The sequence below is a fragment of the Leptosomus discolor genome, chromosome 18 (assembly GCF_034619465.1).
Source record: "Leptosomus discolor isolate bLepDis1 chromosome 18, bLepDis1.hap2, whole genome shotgun sequence".
Lineage (NCBI taxonomy): Eukaryota > Metazoa > Chordata > Aves > Leptosomiformes > Leptosomidae > Leptosomus > Leptosomus discolor.
Genome location: NC_141408.1, coordinates 5043837 through 5062805, shown reverse-complemented (window position 1 = coordinate 5062805; position 18969 = coordinate 5043837). Strand labels below are relative to the sequence as shown.

At 52.8% G+C, this 18969-nt stretch overlaps 1 protein-coding gene across 2 annotated transcripts in view; it reads right to left on the bottom strand.

The window, feature by feature from the left end:
- The window catches only part of GTF2IRD1 (GTF2I repeat domain containing 1), a 44769-nt gene that overhangs the window by 20637 nt on the left and 5163 nt on the right, over positions 1–18969 (bottom strand). For both annotated transcript variants that reach the window (XM_086475092.1, XM_086475093.1), the window contains exons 3-12: positions 18795–18941; positions 14899–15082; positions 13512–13822; positions 12953–13042; positions 11937–12020; positions 10785–10968; positions 9530–9555; positions 6912–7032; positions 2631–2668; positions 1443–1523 (exon numbers count right to left, since the gene is read on the bottom strand). In XM_086475092.1, coding sequence (XP_086331218.1) covers positions 1443–1523; positions 2631–2668; positions 6912–7032; positions 9530–9555; positions 10785–10968; positions 11937–12020; positions 12953–13042; positions 13512–13822; positions 14899–15082; positions 18795–18941 — 1266 coding nt within the window. The remainder of the gene's footprint in view (positions 1–1442; positions 1524–2630; positions 2669–6911; positions 7033–9529; positions 9556–10784; positions 10969–11936; positions 12021–12952; positions 13043–13511; positions 13823–14898; positions 15083–18794; positions 18942–18969) is intronic.

The window sequence follows — 18969 nt, the reverse complement described above, 5'->3', positions numbered from 1 at the left end:
TCCATCTAGACACCCAATTTTGGCTTAAAAAGTTAATGCTCCCTGACTTAGCTACTCCACCATGGGAAAACCATTCAACTAATGCTGCCTTCCTCCACAAAATCACACTTCCTTGGGTTTCCCTTACGTAATCTGCATGCCCTCTTCATTTTAACCTGTCTCCCCTAATGCTAGGCTCTCCAACACCCTCAAAGAGCTGTCCAAATTTAGCTTTAAATAGACCTTCAGCTAGTTTAAATACTTCAATCAGGTCACTTTTAATCATCACCTCGCAGGATAAATAATCCAAATTTCATCAATTTCTCCCTGTAGGTGAACACCTCTTTTCTATTAATCCTCCTCCCTGCCCTCAGCTGTACTCCCTCCAATTGAACTCCATCTTCAAATAAGGTAAGAAAAGGTGGACTCTGGACTTGAAGTATGATCTACCCGGCACTGGAGAAGTGATAACACCTCCTCCTCCTCCTCCCATGCACCGCCAGCTCACCACGTATTAGCTTTCTTCCCTTACATTAGCTGCCAAGTTGAAAATTAAAATGTTTGATCTACCGCTATACCTTGTTCCTTCTCCTTCCCCTATATTAACCATACGTTAAGTCCATTCTGTGACAATCCTGGAGTGACTTCCCAAATATCACCGTATCAAGGGGACTGCTACAATTTGGGTGCAACAGAGATCGCACTGGTGCAGCAGGGCTGGGCGTCACTGCTGTCCCCAGCACTGCCTGCCCTTGGGCACGCTGCGAGTCCTGTTGCTGCCCTCATTCTGGTGAGATTATTAATTAATGTTTGTAAAGCACACTGAAAATGCAAAGTGCTAACTATCCTCTCATTAAACGCTGAGGAATGTCCTACCATTTGCTGTGCTGTCCAGGTGAGGTAAGTGGAAAATGACTCTCCCAGCTGCCCCTCAAGCACCCGACCACTCATCTCCATCACCACCCATCGCCACTGACCTCTCTGGGCAGAAACGTGGGGAAATGCATCAGTGCCACTGATTCCAACATGTTTTCAGCACATGCTTAATATTAAACCTATTCTTATGAACTCCTGGTAACCAGGTTGTTTTTCTAAATTAAGGACCTCCTCAAAAGCATCCTGTGCCTGATACCTGGGATCCTCCAAGCTCACGTGTGAAGGAAAGAAGCGAACCAGGCTCGCTTTCTCCAGGGGAAAGGCAAGATGGAAAAGCAATGTAGGAGAGAAAGAGAAACAACAGAGAACCCTAAAACACCCTCCGCTGCCCCCAGGGAACCATCTCATTCCCAATAGGCCCCTTAAAATGACTTTCAGCGAAGGAAGGCCATTGCACGGGTACGGGGGACCTTCCGTGCTGGGAGACACCCTGCAAACGCCTCTTCTCCAAGCAAAATGCCGAGACCTGATGCGGCAGCCCCGCCTGCACAGAGGCCACTGCACGCAGCTGGTAACCCAGTGCCTACCTGGCACAGTGATCTGGATGATGTCCAGCTCGTCCGGCTCAATTTTGATCTGCCTGATCCCACCCAGCTCTCCTGAGGTACCTGGTAGGAAAGGCAACGACAGGCAATCGCCGACAGGAACCAGCCATGCCGCGTCTGCCCGCCAATGTGGGCAGGGAAACCACGGCCGGCTGCAACTTCAGTGCCAGCTGAGCATCCCACAGCAACAAGGCTTTGGCCAAGTGGCCCACTGGCATCAAGCCCATGGCATGGAAGTACTCGAAGGGCACCTGTGGGCATGGCTTCAGCAAACAGCTTGGCTGTCAGGAGATGTTGGTGCCCTCGTACTGGCCGCTGGCCCTCGCTACACGCTCGTTTCCTGGCTTTCTTCACTTAAAATGAACTGGGTCGGCCACAAGCGTTGGTGGGGATGCAGGAGGAGCAGTCTCCAGCGGGTGCTCCTGGCATTTTTTTATGCTCCCAAACTCATGCCTGGGACAGGCCCCTCTGCAGACCTGTGCTCTGGGAGGGCTGACCACCCTGCCTCCCACCAGGGCACAACAAGCTGAACCCCAGCAAAATTCAGCGTGGTTTGACCTCTGCCGGATGAGAGCCCGTGCTGGACTGGCCGGCCCGCGGAGGCTGCCCCGGGAGGCTGCTGCCCCGGGAGGCTGCTGCCCCAGGAGGATGCTGCATGCGGTGCTCAGCCCAGGCACCTCTTGTCCCCAGATAAATTTCCTTACTTAGAGTGGGACCGATTCACTGCAAGGGGCTTGCAGCTTGGGCGGGCAGGACAGCGAGGCTCAGTGTGGCATTTCAATGGGTCCAAGCCCCTAAACCAGGGGAAAAGCACTTCCTTTTCCCATTTGTGGTGCTCAGAGTACCAACATCGCTGACTTCTCTGTGACCCATCACGGTGGCTTTCAGGCAGAAGGGAACTCAGAGTCTGAAGACTTCCCTTAGCTTTACATTTAAGCACATGCTTAAGTCTCTTTATTTCAATTTACGCATTTTTGGGACCCAGCTGGAGGGTTACAGGGTGAGACCTTTCATCTCTGCATCTATCAAACAGGGATAAAGGCCTATGAAAACTGCACCGTGGGGCAACCAGGTAACTGGTGCCACATGTCCAAGTTACTTTGCAGGCAGCTTTCTCTAGTGCCCCCCACAATATCACTATTTTTCAAGAGAAAATGAATTATTCCTCACCTGGTTCACAGCTTTCAGAAACACTACACTTCTCAGACCTGAAAGGGAAAGGCAGACAAGAGAGGTGGTCATGGAGCAGCCAAAGAGAGCTTAAAAGCCAGCGGTGTGTGCAGGACAGATCCCGGCAGGAGGGAGAAAGACTGCAGCCCCCCGTAACGGCAGGCAAGGGCTGTGGAGGGGTCCCCGGGGACACTGCACCCACAGTCCCAGCAGTGGCACAGCATCTGTGGCTGCAAGGGAAAGCCACGGTCTGTGGGTTTCTCTGCAAATAAGCCCTGCTCCCAGACCCCCTCCGGTCCTGCACCACCGCTGATCGCACACCGCCTCTAGGCACCGATGGGTGTGACCGCAGCAGAGAGCTCCTGAAAGCAAGAGGGGTTTTAAGCCCAAAACCCGGTTGACTCCATCCCTTTGCAGCAGAGAGCAGTGCATAAAGCATCATTACAATGTGGTTACTCATGAAGCTAAAGCAAATAGGGAGGAAGGAAAAAAAAGTCAATTGATTTGGTAAATATTTATTCTGCTCAAAGCTTTTCTCCCCTGAAAACTGGGCACTATCCCAAACTTGCATCTACAGTTCACTTCGCAGGCTCAGGAATTTACACAAGGTGTTCAGCATCCAAATGAGATTACTTTGCTTTCTCATGATGCATTTGCTTTCTGTCTCTCTCTTTCTTAAACAAGAACAACCACAGCTCTTTGGCAGTAAGAGACCCAAGGAACAGCACTGGAAAACACACTCTTCCATGACGCTGGTCCTTCAGGGGGAAAGAAAACCCTTCTGAGCCAGCACCACATCCCTGCTGGCTCAGAGGGAATGTTCAAAAGCACTTCTCGCTCACCCAAATCCACTCAGCAGCGTCAGCAGAACAAACTATGGGCAATGTGAATGAAGCCAGGAGTGTTCTTGCTCAATATGGTACCAATAAAAGGATCTCTGGTCTAGAAAATACCGTATATATTACCTAGGAGCCTTGGGAAGGGTTTCACTCTTGCACTTTGGGTCACAACCTTTCACCAGGGAAATTTGGGAGGAGGGCTTCCACAGGGAGGGCATTACCCCTCGCAGTGTCTGGCCCTTTCCCTGGAACTGGACTCTGACCAGGGTGGACCCCTGCTATGGAAATGCTCTGCTCCTGTCAGGGAACAGAGGTTCCTCATTTGCAGGAAGAACAAAGTGGGGTTCGCCACCTACATTTTCCTGCAGGTAGGTGTTACCAGTGCATTGGGAGATCTGGCCCTGTGGCAGGCAAAGCACGCTGCACCCCACCACTGCTGTTCACGACCCCCGTTGTAGCCAGAGACGCACGTGCACCTCGGGGTCTGTGGCCCAATTCCACGTGCACGCACTCAGCGTAAATCGGGAGCAAGGCACATACACACGCAACTGGGATAAATTCAAAAGGGACCCCAGGTTGTGCCCGATTTACACCAGTGGAAGGCGGTCAGCCTGGCGCAGGCCACATCACAGCACCACCATGGGGAGGGCAATCCGAATCCAGCTGGGTACAAACCACCCCAAAACCCCCTATTTTTCCCCCACTGGGTCTTCCAAGGTGAGTTTACTGCTCTGTGCAAACCCTACTTGGCCCATAGCTGGAGTGCAGCAGGGGAGATGGGGACAGCGCAGCATCAGCGAGGGCTGTACGGGGACCACGAGCCTCCGGCCACGCTCAGAGCTCTGCAGTGGCAAACCTCAGCTCCCACCCCACCAGCACACTCCCACAGACAGGCAGCGGCTGGTTATCTACCCATTGCTTTGCAGAAACCAGCCTGGCATCACTAGTATCCCATCCTTCCACCTTCTTGTTTCCAGTCACACCAATTTAACTGCACAGTGGGATCTTCTGTTGCAAAAATTAAAAGTGTCCTAATTGCAAATGTTAACAAATGAACGGGAAAATGAGAAGCCTCAGGCCAGGTTCCAGCCCCGCAGCGTGCTTAGAGGCCAGTGGTATTTGAAACATCACCGTTTCCCCTGGCATCCAGTGCGCAGCAGATGCTCTGCTGCTCCATGAGTCTAAACGCCTCCGGACATGGAGTGATTCAGCAAGGTGCAGAGAGCAAAAAATGGCTGAAGAATGGGTTTGTGGCTAAACCTTAACTGAGGATCCTGGAGATTTCAGTTTAATTCCCCACGGCACCAGTGAAGCACCTCAGGCTGAGGCCCAGCCCAGCCAAGTTCCTGTGGCAGACATCTCCAGCCAAGGCTCTCATCCAGAGTCCTTTCATCATTGGGAAGAGAAACAGGCACTTTTGGGGTGTGATTCCTCCCACCCGTTTTAAATGGTCGGAAAGGGCTGGCTCACCCGGTGCACCGAGCTTGCTGCTGCTGAAAGGTTCCAGAGTGACTCAGCCAGCCCACCTCCGGCATGGCCACCCAAAGGCGGCTGCCACCAGCCTCCCCTCGGCAGCGTGGGCGAGAGGCCCTGCTGCCACAGCTCTGCTTCACCAGCACAGCATTTGGGGGTGCTCTCCTTTGGGGTGACACCTGCACGCTGAGCGCTGACCATTTCAACCCATCGGTATCAGCGCACAGAGCAAACCAACATCACTCACAGAGACCTGGTCCAGGCAAGCCAGCCCAATGACTCGCTCATCTTAACCCCCTTCCCAGGCCCACGGTTGCCTCTGCCTTGCATCAGAGCTCCAGCGTGGCACAGCTCGTTTTGCACTTGTAGCCAACAGTACAAGGAAGTGGGGCCAGCCCCTGCAAAGTGCAGGGAACACCACTGTGCCATAGCACGGGGCACGAGTGACACCCGTGGGTGCTCCCAGCACCCTGTCCCTGGCAGAGGAAAGGATGAGAAGAATTTGACTCCAATTTACCAAAACGAAGGCTGGGAAGGGACACGGTGGTGTCCTGCAGCAGTGGGGCAGCAAGGCTGCGCAAGAGCCACCCCAACCCTGTGGGGTAAAGCCACCCCCAAACCCTCCTTTGAAGCTGGAGATACCCAGAGGGCTGGGTGACAAATGCCAGCCCCACGGACTGGGCAGCTCGAGAGGTCTCTGCCCTCCGAAGCTGTGAGATTTCAGTGCTTGGTGCACCGCTGGGCTCGCTGCACTGCCTGCCCTAATGCTGCCGACGTGGCAGGTTCCCCTGCCCAGGGTGAGCACGGCTTTAAAGGCACACGGCAGCCACATCCAAGGGGACAAACCCGAAACAGCACTGGGGAGAACCAGGAGACTCCAACCTGTCGCAGGTTCATGTCTCAACAGAGAGCCAAGGAGGGAGGGGAACCCAACACATGCCATGGAGGAGACAGGAACAAGTGACCCCGTCTCCCCATCCTGGCCTGCAGAAGTTACCAACCCCACAGCACGGTCTGCAGCCCCAGCTGGTGGAGGTGTCGGCATCGGGCAGCGAGACTGTGCCGGAGAGGCTGTGGAGCACTCGCTCCTACACCCCTGCTCCTGAGCCTCCCTGCAGCCAGCAGCCTCCAGCATGGGGGTGCAGACAGACATTCCAGCAAAGTTCATTTTGCTGCTTGTAAAACCACCCGTGACCGAGCTGTCCGTGCAGGGCAAGGCTGGGAAAGGGCTCCCTTCCCTGCAGCACAGCCTTGTCCGTGAGCACCACTTATACAGCTATGAACTGCTGTCCTGCTTCTCTTATTTAAAGTGATTTTAAAGGTAAATATTGGGGCTAAATATTACCTTGCTTCTGACCAGCTGAAGCAAAAATTATGGAAACTGGGGCTTCACAAAGGAAAATACTTTCTGGATCTCCCAGCACGGGTTGGAAAGCAGCGCTATACATTCCTGCCAGCACGTTATAGACCAGTCTAGCTCGTGGCATGGTTGTACTAGAAACAGGTACATTCATAAAAAAGCCTCCTGCCCTGCTGAACTCTATAACCCCATTTTTATTAAAACATCTGTTAATCTGCTATTAGTCTCCCTGCGAGCTTTATAAACAAGTAATGCTTAATTGGCAGGATGCTGTGTTACACTGCCGGCTGAGGGTGAATCCTTAGGCCATGCTTTAACACCAGAGATTGCTCCTGCAGATAATCCCAGCCTGCCCAGGCATGGCCCGGTTTCATCAGTTTTGTACAAAATCAGTGATTCCAATGTGACCACAAACCCAGTGATTTTGGCTCACAAAAGGATGGGGGTGGTCAGTCCCCTCCCGTGCCATCGCAGCGGGTTTTGGGGAAGGCAGGAAAGCAGCGCCCCTACAGCAGCACAGCAATAAGCTACCGGACATGTTAATGCCCCCAGAATAACTCTCCGAGGGACGTCGCTTCGCGGCGGCCAGGGAACAGGAGTGTCACTTACCTGCTGTTGGCCTGAGAGGTCCCCGCCAGGTCCAGCACAGCCCCGCGGTGCGGCTCGGGGGAGATCTCCCCGGGGGGGCTGGAAGGCTCCAGCTTGGTTGGATCTTTGGTAAATTTGCTTCCTGGTGCCGGGAGCGCAGGGCGGGTTTGGAAGGAAAAGCAAAACCAGAATGAGCAACCAGAGATGCCAATGATGCCTTTTTCCACCTCCACTTCCCTCCCTCCACTCCCAGAGCTGAGGTCGGGGTGAGGGACAGGTTATGAAGCATCACCTGCTTGCAAAGAGAAGGGTACAGACTTAAATCGGGTTTACACATTAAAATAACAGTAAAACTTTTGCTTAAATGTCTGCCTAACTAAGTGTGCACTGGGAAGCCCTGCCAGGGATGGAGCATCTCCGGAAAGGGCTGGCTGCCGGGACAGGGCGCTGAGAGGTGTGGACCAGGGTCAGGAAACCCAGGCATGGACCAGCGCTGCAGCAGCAAGCCCCAAATCAGGGAGAGCCCTGTCCCAAGCGAGGGGACAGGAGCTCAGCAAAACCCAGAGCAGCAGTGCCACAGGGAGCCCCATCCTGCACCTCTGAGCCCTGCACGCAGTGGGAGAAATCTCTGCCGGAGAGACTTGGAGGGGGACAAAAGCATCCTGTCACCATGAAAACGTTCTCTCTCCCTTCCCTGTTCCTCAGCAACCTGAAAGGAGCTGAAATGAGCCTCAGCAATGACCTTGGAGATAAAAAGAGTGATCTGAAGGCAAGGTAGGAAATGAAAATCAGGCAGGGAAGGTGAGCAAAGAGCTGAAGGATTAGTGCTGGGGGAAGGAGGGAATGAAATTACACAGTGAGGCTGCAGAAGCCACATAGGTGTCTCGTTAAATAGCTGCTGCCAAAGGCCCTTCGCTGGTCTCCAAGTGCCACCGTGACATCCCCACCCTTCCAAAACACCTCCTGTCTGTGGGAACATGAAGCTTTTTTCCTTTGAGCTCCAGTCTGCAAGGAAGGGCAGGGCTCTGGCAATGGGACCAGCAGCAATATAGAGCCTTAAAGACACTATTTATCTACCGGCAGTCCAAAAGGCTCCTTTTAATTTGTGCTTTCTATGGACCAAATCTTGTTCTTGCAGCAGCAAAGCCTGCCTGAAGCTGCTACCCAGGGGAGTAGCAAAAATAGGTTTCCTAGCAGTGGTGGGTATTTTAATTAAAGGGTGAGCAAAACTGTACAGGGAAGCTTTGGGATACTTTGCAGTTGGCAATTTAAAATATAGCTCCACTTGGAAAATAGTGTCTTTGCAAAAATGGCACCTCCTGACTCAGCAGATGCCTTTTTTTTTTTTTTTTTTTGCACAGTCAGATGTGCTGATGCGAATCACAAAAATCCAGGTTTAATGTGTTTTGCTTCTGGTAGCCCTGCAGGGAGCAGGCAGGGGAGGGGAAACTGCCATCCACCCCAGTCCTGCTGGGTTTGCTTCCTCATCTCCTAATTTCCACTTGCACCTCCCTGCCATGTAACCCCCGAGCTCGTAGCAGGGTGCTTTCCATCGGCAGCTATTGACCTGGGGTGCAGACGTAGGCAATCCCTCCCCCCAGGTACCGTACAACCATGACGGGCTTGCAAGGAAAACCCAAGCACCCCAAGACCCATCCCTTGGGGATGAGCTACACCTTAAAAATCCTTTGAGAAAAAAGTCATTAATGGGGCTGGAGACAAAGAAACGGCCCCCCCCTGGAGGTGGGACCCCCTCCAGGCTCTGCTGGAGGTCTCCTTTGGGTGGCTCTGGTGTCATTGTGCCCAGGGAGCACCCTTGGGGCCGGGGCTGTTGTGGGGCCACCGGGGTTAACTTGGCCAGCGGAGATGTCAGAGAAGGTGGTGTCTGGAAAGCCGCCAGCATGCAGGGTTGGCAGCTTGATAACAAAAAACCAACAACCACCCCAAAACACGTCTTTACTTGTGAGCCAAGCCCAGGCGATCCAGGAGCGGGGCTGGGTGGTGATAAATTCGGGTGCAGCGCCATATTTAAGGCAGTGGGACGGGGGCAGGTGCCGGAGCGAGGGCTGGGTCAGACCGCACCAGTACCTACCTCCTTTTATTTGCCAAGAAGCACTTAGCCCGGCTTCTCCAGCTCAAACCAAAAGGAGTAAAAACACAGGGCAAAGAAAGCCCCTGGATTTTGTCACCGAAAAAAATGGATTTTTGTTGTTTTTCTTTGAAAAACAGTCAGCGTCTGGATGATGCTTGCACTTCCCAGCCAAAAAAAAAAAGAATAATTTACCAGGGAGGAACCCAACAGTGATTTTTCTTCCTCCTGAAAGGACAGAAACATGCTGTGTGCTGCCTGTAGCTGCAGCTCAGCCCAGCACAGGGAGCCAGGCCAGCCTCACACATCAGGGATTTCTTGCTTAAACCTTCAAAACACTATTGAAGGGGAGCACGGTGCTTGCACCGATCCCGTGTGAAGGCAATCTCAGCACGCCTGGGTGTAGGGCACAGACAAGGCTTCTCCTCACTGAGCATAACTGCATGTGTCCTGCACTTTTGCTGCTTACAGGTGACACTATTTCAACTCTGCTTCTCTGGATAATCTTTCAATTTTGCAGGCAATAAATCAAAGGATGTGGAGAACGTACCTGTAAAAATTCTCTCGTCAAACATCCTAGGAGGAAAGAAAAAAAAGGGATTAGAAATAGGTGCTTCTAATGAATTTTAGGTTTTATTAATGAACAGCATTAAACCAAGTCAAAATAGTCATTTTTCAGCTAAAAAAAAAAAAGAAAGCCTTTTAGCCTGTTGTGCAACCAAGCAATCTTATAGCATATGCTTTTTAACTAAAGCACCTTTAAATCTGCTTACAAGTCATTCTCTTAATTTAATTAACTTATTAAATGAGGCTGCTATAGGCTGGCTTTACCAAAAGGGACAGTGGGACTGAAGTAGCTGTCGCTGGACCTCCGCTTCATGACGTAGAACACCAACCAGATGTCACCTGTCTCCTGAATATCATATTTTGGTGCCACCCACAACTTCGCTCATGGGAGCAAAGTGTGTCCAGGGCCACGGCGCAGGGCCTGATCCAGCCCAGTGCAGCCCGAGTGGTGCAGGACAAAGCAGCTCCTCCACCAGCTGACATCTGGAAAGCTAATTCCTTCTAGGATGCTTGAGTCCTGTTGATGTCTGTGATTTTAGCCCCCTTGGGAGCCTTAGCCAGGGTTTTTCTGCACCACAATTTCACACCTTTAGCAGAGGAACAACACAAGTGCTGCACAGGCAGGGACCAAATAAATAAATATATTATAAAGCAGATTTTTCCTGACAGAGAAGCAAAGAGGGCTTGTATGGCGCAGAGGTAACCAGGAAATTGTCCACTCCTCCTACTCCAGTGCGAACAGACACCAAGACACAACGCCCTGCCCCGCAGGAGATACATCCTCCTCATCACGTATATAGGATGACCATAAGTGATCATCACAAAACAAGGCGGAGGGGAATCCCTGTGCATTGTGAATAAGGATGCTCCTCCCACATGGAGGCATCGCTCCCATCTGCCAAATGCCACCGGTGAGAGTCGTGCCGTGATCGGAGGGTCCCATTACCACCCGAGATGCCTAGGGTGGCACTGGCAATGTCTGCATGGACTTACAACAGGGTGTCGGGGATCAGGGGTGACTGTGGTACGGCCAGCCCTGCCACATCCTTGCAAAAAGGGAGAGAGCAATGGAAAACAGAGGTTTGGGGGGAAAAAGAGCTATTTAGCTCTTTTCCATAAAAAAAGGCGAAATGCGTTTTGGGTGTCAAAAGAAACCCTGTGAGCGTGGAATGAACACAGCTTAAATCCTTGAGCCCCCTCGAGGCCACGCACTCTCCGTTGCCTTCCTCAGCACCCACCTTTTGATGACAAAATGGATGTTGTGCCTCTCCTCCAGTATCCGCTTGAGTTTGGGGACGCCGTAGGTGCAAGGTCTTTTGAAGGGTATTTTGTCCGGGATGCCGATGATTTCCACCGCCTCGGGGTCACAGGCAATCTTCCGGTACGGGACAGGGACCATGTGGTCTAACCCCAAGGCTTCGGCTGAAAGGTGAAAGCATGGTTTCCACTTAAACACACACTTTTACAGATGATAAAATGAAGGTGTAAAGGCTTGAACTCGAGCAAAGCGAGTGCCTCCTGCCCTCTTCTCCTTTGCTTGTCCCAGATGGTGAGCCCTGGGAGCAGCTCACCCATGGGAGATGGGAGAATGGGGAGATAATGCAGCAGCAAACACAGCTAACATTGTCATCCAAAACCCCCAAACACATCCAGCATTACTCAAACCAGGGGCGAGCTGGCCCATGTGCCGTCCCCAACCTCCCCGCGATCGCAGCAGGTCACTGAGCTATATAACTCACGAGTTGCATAGCACATAGACAGTTTATAAGTTACAGAGGTCATCTATAGCCCATATATAACTCATGAGTGACATAGCACATGTCTATAGCCCATCTGTAACTCAGAAATTACACAGCCTGATGGAGGTGGTGACAAGTTCCAGCCCATCAGCCCATTCCGCAGCAATTTCCTAAGCTTACAGCTGCCCAAACACCCAGGAACTAACCCAAAACCACTGCCCATGGCAAGGGAAGCACCAACAATGCCCGTAAGCCGTACAGGTGGAAAAAAGCAGCTGCAATAAGGGCAATCTTCTTTTTTCCCCCGCCACGTTAATTTAAAACAGCCACATGCCACTGCTCCCCCTCGCCTGCAAGCGCCGGCAGTGCCCGGGCGCTCTGACCCGGCATGCCACGCTTCAAACCGGGGCTGGTTTACAGCCCAGTTATAAATTCCCCGGCGCTGGTGGGGGGGCTCCAAATGGAAATATTGACATAACCTTCAGCAGACACTAAGAGACTGGGAGCTGCTGGGCTAAATGTGTTAGGAAGAGAAGGGAGCTCTAGCATATGGCTTCTGCTGCTGTGTTAGGGAACAAAAATGATTGCTATATAATGATATGCAAACCACAAGTGCTGCAGATGCATAATGGGATATTAACTCCTACTCACCATATCTGCTGTTAAACAGAATTTGCACGCACTCCCTAAGGGTGTTGATATCTTCAGTTTCTTTTATAAAACTGTCCCACTTATCTATCAAAACAAAATATAAGAAATAAGGAACTTCCATATGGTTCGTACACAGCAGATGTACTTTTCTCGCGCAAAGAGCTGGGAAGCAGGAACAAGACTTTGCTGCTTTAAAAATAATTATTTCCCTCTTGCTGAGTGGATTTTGCCAGGCTGGCAGATAAGGTCTGGGCTTCCCCAGCCCCAGCCCCAAGCAACCTCCTCTGCAGCCGTGCATGTGCAAAGCAGATTCCTAAGAAATGACCCCATAAAACTTCTCAACCCTGAAATGAAAGACCCTCCGGGACAGAGCAAATTCAACCTGAAACGAACCTTTGAAAGGCACAGCCATTTCACAGAGGAGCTTTTTCATCTCCTTCTCTTCCCCAACTTTCCCACCCATATTTTTTTCTTCTTTTTAACGCAGGCAGGTGAGGGTTTTGATGTAACATGTCAGCATTTTTAGGTTGCATTTCCCTTGGGTGGGGTGGAGGTGGGAAAACGGCAGAGTCTCCTCCCCATTGCTGATCCCCCCAGGCACAGCTGCAGAATCACATCGGGGTTAGTGGGTTTCAGTTATTTTTAAATAACGCCAAGCTTTTGGTGGGTACTTGCTGTTTGCAGCTCGGGCAGACGGCCTCACCCAAAGCCGTGCCTCAGTTCCCCGTGCACAAAGTGGGGATGGGATTTCCTAGCCCACCGGCAGCGCTTGTGGACCGAGTGTTGTGGAGATGGCAGGGATGGACCCGAGCGAGGATGAAGGTCTCAGCTGTGATGCTGAGACATTGCAGCAATTAAAGGGAAAAAAATCCCCTGCTGCAGCATCTCTGGTGCTGACGGGTCCCTGCAGATCATGGGGATGGCTGGGAGACTGCTGGGGAGAGACAGGGCCAGGGGAAAACCTCTCCCTAAAAGGTGGCTGCCAGCCAGGTCCAATGCCAGAGTGGGACACAGACCTGTCTTGTCATGGACAATGGAGAAGAGGATGCGCTTGGATGAGTGCACGTTCTGGATGAGGGGACCTCCAGAGACCGACGATTTCTGTCCTGGACAAGAGGGGAGACAAGGAGAAAGGGCTGATGAGAGCCTGACCGATGCTCTGGGCACCCAAACAAGCCCCCGGGTGCTGTTCCCTGCTGGTGACACCGACCCAACCCTGCCGGCTCTCCTCCGTGCACCCTGGCCTGTGACAACACGGTGGGGTCCTGACCAGACTGGGCCCTCACCATCCCCCCCACGGCTGCCCCTCCAGCCTCGCGGCGCAGCACCCAGCATTTTAGGGCAAAAATTGAGGTGCGCCCCGTCGGCACCTCAGAGGCACCAGGGGAAGGGCCGGGGCGCCCCAGCATGGCGGGGGGGGGGGGTGGTGGTGTGTGCTCATCTCCATATGGGCCAAGCTCTGCACCGATTTTCATCCGAGGACCGCCAAAACACCTAGGCCTGTCCCCTGTCAGCGCCGGGGTGGGGTGGGCTCCGCACCAGGCCCTCGTCTGAGAGCAAACTCCAGGCTATTACCACAGCAGTCGCTGTACTCCTGTGAGGAAGGCACCTTCAGCTCTCCCGCGGGCCTGGGCAGCAGCGCCTCGCCGGCCGCGTTCGGCCCAGGCAGGCCGGAGGACACCTCTTGCTTTAAGTCAACAGCGATCGGGGTCGGCAGCGAGACGCCGTACAAGAAGTTGGTGACGGCCACGGCGGAGGGGGCATCCTGGCCAGAGGGTTTGGCCATGGGGCCATTGGCACCAGAGTCTCGGCTGCCCTTGGAGACGAGGGACGTACAAGTCAACTCAACGCTGGGGTTCAGCTCTCGGCTGGGCTCGTCCGCCGGCCTGAGGGGATGGAAAGGAGAAGAGGAGGAAAAAGCAGGTTCCTTTGGGTCCATGGCTCTGCTAAGCTGGGACAGGCAAGGATGTGGAGGGAGAAGGAGAGCCATGCTTGGAAGGGTAGGACACGCTGCATCGCCGGCTGCCGGGCTCTTTATTTGAGCAATTACAGCCATCACCCAACCTCTTCCAGCTTCTTCAGGCACCTGGACCGTTTTTGTCTTCTTTAAGTGGAGCAGGTTGGTCTTATGGTAGTTCAAAGCATTTATATTAGCTAAGGCAAAGCTGCCTACCTCCAGGGCCCGGTGCATTTAAGGAGTAAAACAATTTGTGTGACCATAACCGCTTGACTCCAATGCCTGTCAAAGCCCCCAGGACCCATGGGGAACCTCATTCAGCCCAGGGATGAGCTTCAGACTGAGATAGCCCACGTGCTTCATATGAGACAGGCGGCCGTAAGCTCACAGACTGCTCGAATTCTGCGTGTCCTACTTTTAGCTGTCTCAGCCTGATTTTCCAGAAGTGCCGAGCCTTCAGAAGAGGTATTTGGTAGCTCTCAGCATTTCTCTGAATGGAGCCGAGGTGCCACCAGGCAGGCAAACGCAGAGGAAACGCACCCAGAACTACCAAGCCCCTTGCGAAAACGTGGCCAAAATGGGGAGTTTGTCCCACCTTGGTCCCCCGCCTCCCTCCTTGTCGGGCATTAAAACCCCCATTTCAGCCTGGGAAGAAGCTTGCAGCATTTGCACTGGAAATGCCTCTGGAGACAGAAAGGCACTTAGCTTACCGCAGCGGAAATTTTGGCGGAGACACGTAAAGCGATGCGGTTAACGTGCACGTTTACACGTGCTTATTATAGGAACAAGTCTGAAACGGTCTTGAGCCACCTGACACTGATGAACCTGCCTGCAAGGTTGGGTTTGGCATGGCTGGACCCAGGTTTCTGGGTCTAGGGGAGAAGCTGGGACGGGAGAGACTGTCCTGCCTCCCCCAGACAAAATCTCTGCCACACGCCAAAGTTATACGAGCCACCGTCCCAAGGGCTCACTGCCCTCCCACCCCTTGGGGATGCCCAAAATTACCTTTTTAGCCTGAAGCGGATGCTGTGGCTGTGCTCTAGGATAGCCATCAGGGATTTCACATCGTACTCCATGGGTTTCTTAAAGCTGATTCCCTCAGGCAAGCCGGCGACCGCCAGCGAGCCGGGCTCTTTCAGGAACCTCTCGTACGGCAAAGGGACCACGCTGCTCTTCCCCACAGCCTCACCTGAGGAGGGGACAGAGTTACACACCAACAGACACCCCACGCCCCCGACCATGGCTGAGCTAGGCTGGAAGAGCAAAATGCAATAGCAAGAGATACCGATGGAAACGCTATGAGAAGAAAACCTCTTCCTACCTCTGCACTTAGCATGCAAGGCCCTTTTTAAAAGCGCTAATTAATAAAAAGCTCATAAAAGCCAATAAGCAGATGTCTCCTCTTTCAGGTTGCACAGTAAAATCCTCAGATGGGGTCACTTGGCACAAGTCCACCCCCCTGGGAGCGCCCGGACGCGTGCCAGCGAGGGATGCGGCCGTCGGCAAGCCAGGAGGGAGCTGAGAGCTGACAAAGGAGGCTGAAGGGCTTGTGCTGATTTTTATCTCATGTTTACTGAGATATTCTGGGAATCTTATTTTCAGTCGGTTTTCTTATTTTACCTCCTGGAAGAATGAAAAGTACTTTGATTGCTGTTGCTGTCAGGCAGCCTCAATACACTTTGAGAGACAAGGAAAAAATCCCTCAGCAGTCTCTCTCCATCCCACCATTCGCAGGCAGCACAAACATCGATACATTTGACTGCACGATCACCTCCAGCAGCCCAGAAATCCCACTCGTTCCCCTTGACAATGACTACAGAGTCCCCCCTCCATGTCCTCACCATGCAGGGCTGCCTCTGTTGTATCTCTGACACCAAAACCTCCCCAAGGAGCTGGGAGCAAACTGCTTTCCCTTCCCCGGCAGCAGAAGACAACTAGGGAGCATTGCAGCTACACAGAGATGTTCTAAACTAGCTGAAGAGCCCACATGCCCAAAGTGGGGACACTTACAGTGCTCTACAGGCAAGACATGACTGGAAAACCAGCACCCTTTGAAGGGTTTCAAGGGATGGCCAAAACCCTTGAGTTGCTTCTCTGTGGAAAAATTACTTTGGAAACCCACACAAGTCACTGCGACCAATAAACCTGGTGCTGAACGCACGAAGCAGAAGAAACAGCCATGCAGGAATGCAACCTGTCTGGCAAAGCAGTGTCCAGGTGCACCACATCTGGCTGCATGGCAAGGTGTCTGCGCCTTCATCTCCAGGCTGAAGGGCAGGCAGACGAGATTATGGGACCTTTAAATAGCTGTGGGATTTTATATTGTTGATTTTTTTTTTTTTTTAAATCCTTTCTTTTTAATCTCTTCTTTAAAAAAAACTTCCAAAAGATCTTACAGAAACCCTGGAAATCTTGTGACACTGTCAGCAAGTCCTTATTAAAAGTGATTTCTTCAACATGTTCTTTGAAGGAACGTGTGCTAACTAACGATGTGCGACTTGCACGAGCCATCAAGGTTCCTTACAGGCAGGAAGGATAATGTTTTAATTAAACCAGCAACAGAAGTTTCAAAACGAACCTTTGAACCACAACACCGTGAGTACACTTTCTGCAAGCTGACAGTTTCCCTGCCCCAATGCACCAGCTCTAGCAGCTTTCCACCTCCCTCCATCACCTCCCTTCGTGACGGGGAGAAGCTCCCGATGCCCACGGTGGCTCCTTATCAACCCGACACTCAGCAACTCCCCGAACGTATTTTTATGGGGAACGCGTTACTTTCAAAGTGACCTTCACCAAGCCTCGTGTTGCCGTGCAGAGGCTCACGGTTTAGCAAAAGAAAGACAATAATCATCATTAATGCCTGTTTAATAGAAGCCGGCGGTAATCAGTCATCCTGTTGGTGCAGAGATTACCCGGCTCTGGAGGGAATACGCGATCTTTTTGACTGAGCATTTTCTAAGATTTTTTTTGTTTCCTGTCCCTGTTGATGGCAGGCGACTGAAAGAATAAAAAAAAACCCCAAAAACCCGTAAGAAAGATAACTGTTAATTTCTGACAGTCCTCTCAGTGCTGGAAACAGAATCACCCTGGGGTACCCACTATCTCCTGTGGTACTTCTCCCCACTCAACCAGAAGGGTCTCTTCCCGGTGGGCACACCGAGAGGGGAGCATCTGCCTGGCCGGTTCTGCCTATTGAATGGGCAGCGAAGGCAGAATTACACCCAATGACAGAATTACACCCAAATCCAGGACTACACCCAATGCCAGGGCCAAAACCAGCAGCCCAGGGATGCCCAGCCCCCTCCTGGCACAGCAATGCCAGCTGTGCTGGGTGGGGGACCCAGCTTGTCCCCGCACACGTCCACATGTTGACAAGGTAAAGAGCATCACAAACTCATCCCAGCGGATGAGCCGCCTGGTTTCTACACCCCACGCAGATGCACCCTGATCAACCTTTTGTATGCAATTATATATTTATTACATATACCCTGCATATTTATTTGTCACGTATGAATAATTCCCATCACTCCCAAGAAGCCTGCAAAGCCTGGCACTCTCCCAGCAGCAGGACAAGAAGACCTGCAGCTTGGAACAGGGATCCAACCAGCACCAAAATGCCCTCCCCACCCTGTTCCCTTGGCTCTTCTGTGTTCTTCCTTCCTTCCCGCTTGGGCCCAGCCTTTTGAAGGCAGCGAGAGGATTTGATTACCCCTGTTAATGGGAATATCATCTCCAAGTCCTTCAAGTGGTTTCAGAAAAACTCAGCGACTGTTTGTCCCCAGGGGAAGGGATGCCATCTCCCCTTTCTGTCTGTGAAGCCCACGGCAGGTGCTGGTGAGGCAAGCGCTGCAGGACAACTAGCAGCAGCAAATCCTGCACGTGAGCCCCAGGCGGTTGGTGGGAGCACCCTTTATCCCTCTCCCATTGGGAGTGCCCATTCCCAAACCCAGCACACAAACAGGGGCAACGCGTGTTCTTCGGGCTCAGGGAGACCCGTACGTTCCTGGCAGGGCTCGGTAGCACACCCTAAATCCCAAATGGTGTCAGGGAGCTGCACCCAGGAAAGCAAAACACCCAAAGCATCACGCTGGGCTAATGCAATCCACTGAGCAGCACAGGGGAATATTGGGGCTCACCGCCCCATTTTCCCAACCCAACCTCGCTGTCCCTACCTGGCCAGCACGCCCTAGAGGTGCTGCCGGGGGACAAGCCGGGAGCACGGCTGCTACCTCCAGCCACTCCACGGGGGCTCCAGCGGGGACCTCCCGAGTGAGAAGCAGCGGCTGCTGCTGCTCGAGCCTCCGCAGATTGGGCCCAGAGGGAGTTCTGCAACCCACTGGGTTACATATCAACAGCCATATGGTCATCTACATTTTAATTGCAGAAGCTTTATTGCCGGGGATGATGCATGTGCTGGAACAGCACCAGCTCGTCTCTCGGAGCCGGGGCTGCGGGGCCGCCTGCTAGAAAAATCATCTTTTTTCCTTTTAAATAGACTTGCCAGGGAAAGGGGTGAGAGAGGCTCCGCAGAGCCCCACACAGTTCTCGTCAAAGAGGTTCTGTAGACGCAGCGTCAGGGATAAAGGTGTGCTTGAAAATCACACTCAGGGCACGGCAGACTTCCCCTGGCTGGAGGGGATAGAGGATGCTCCCCCCAGCACGGGGATGTTTTTTGCCCAGTTTGGGGCACTGGAAAGTGAAGAAGCAATAGCTGGATCCCATCTCAACACAACGCTAACCCTATGCAGGAGCACGTTCTGCCACGCCGCCGCTGCCAGGCGCCTGCTCCCTTGCCTGGGAGCCGAACTGGAGCCGAAAGCCGCATCCGGCAGCAGCGCTGGGCAGCTCAGCGAGCCCTGGGGGCAATCCAAATCCCCAAATGGAAGCGTGAAGGTTCTTACTATAAAGCACATCAAACACTTCCTCTACCATCTTCCTGAGGAGGTACACGTCTGATCCCTGGTCCGGGGAGACCCTGAGCACGCTTCGCCCGCTCTCCTTTGCCTTCTTCTGCACCTCTGCGTCCTGCTCCTTCCTCTGCTGGACTCCTGCGGGGGGGAGAGGAGAACATGGGAG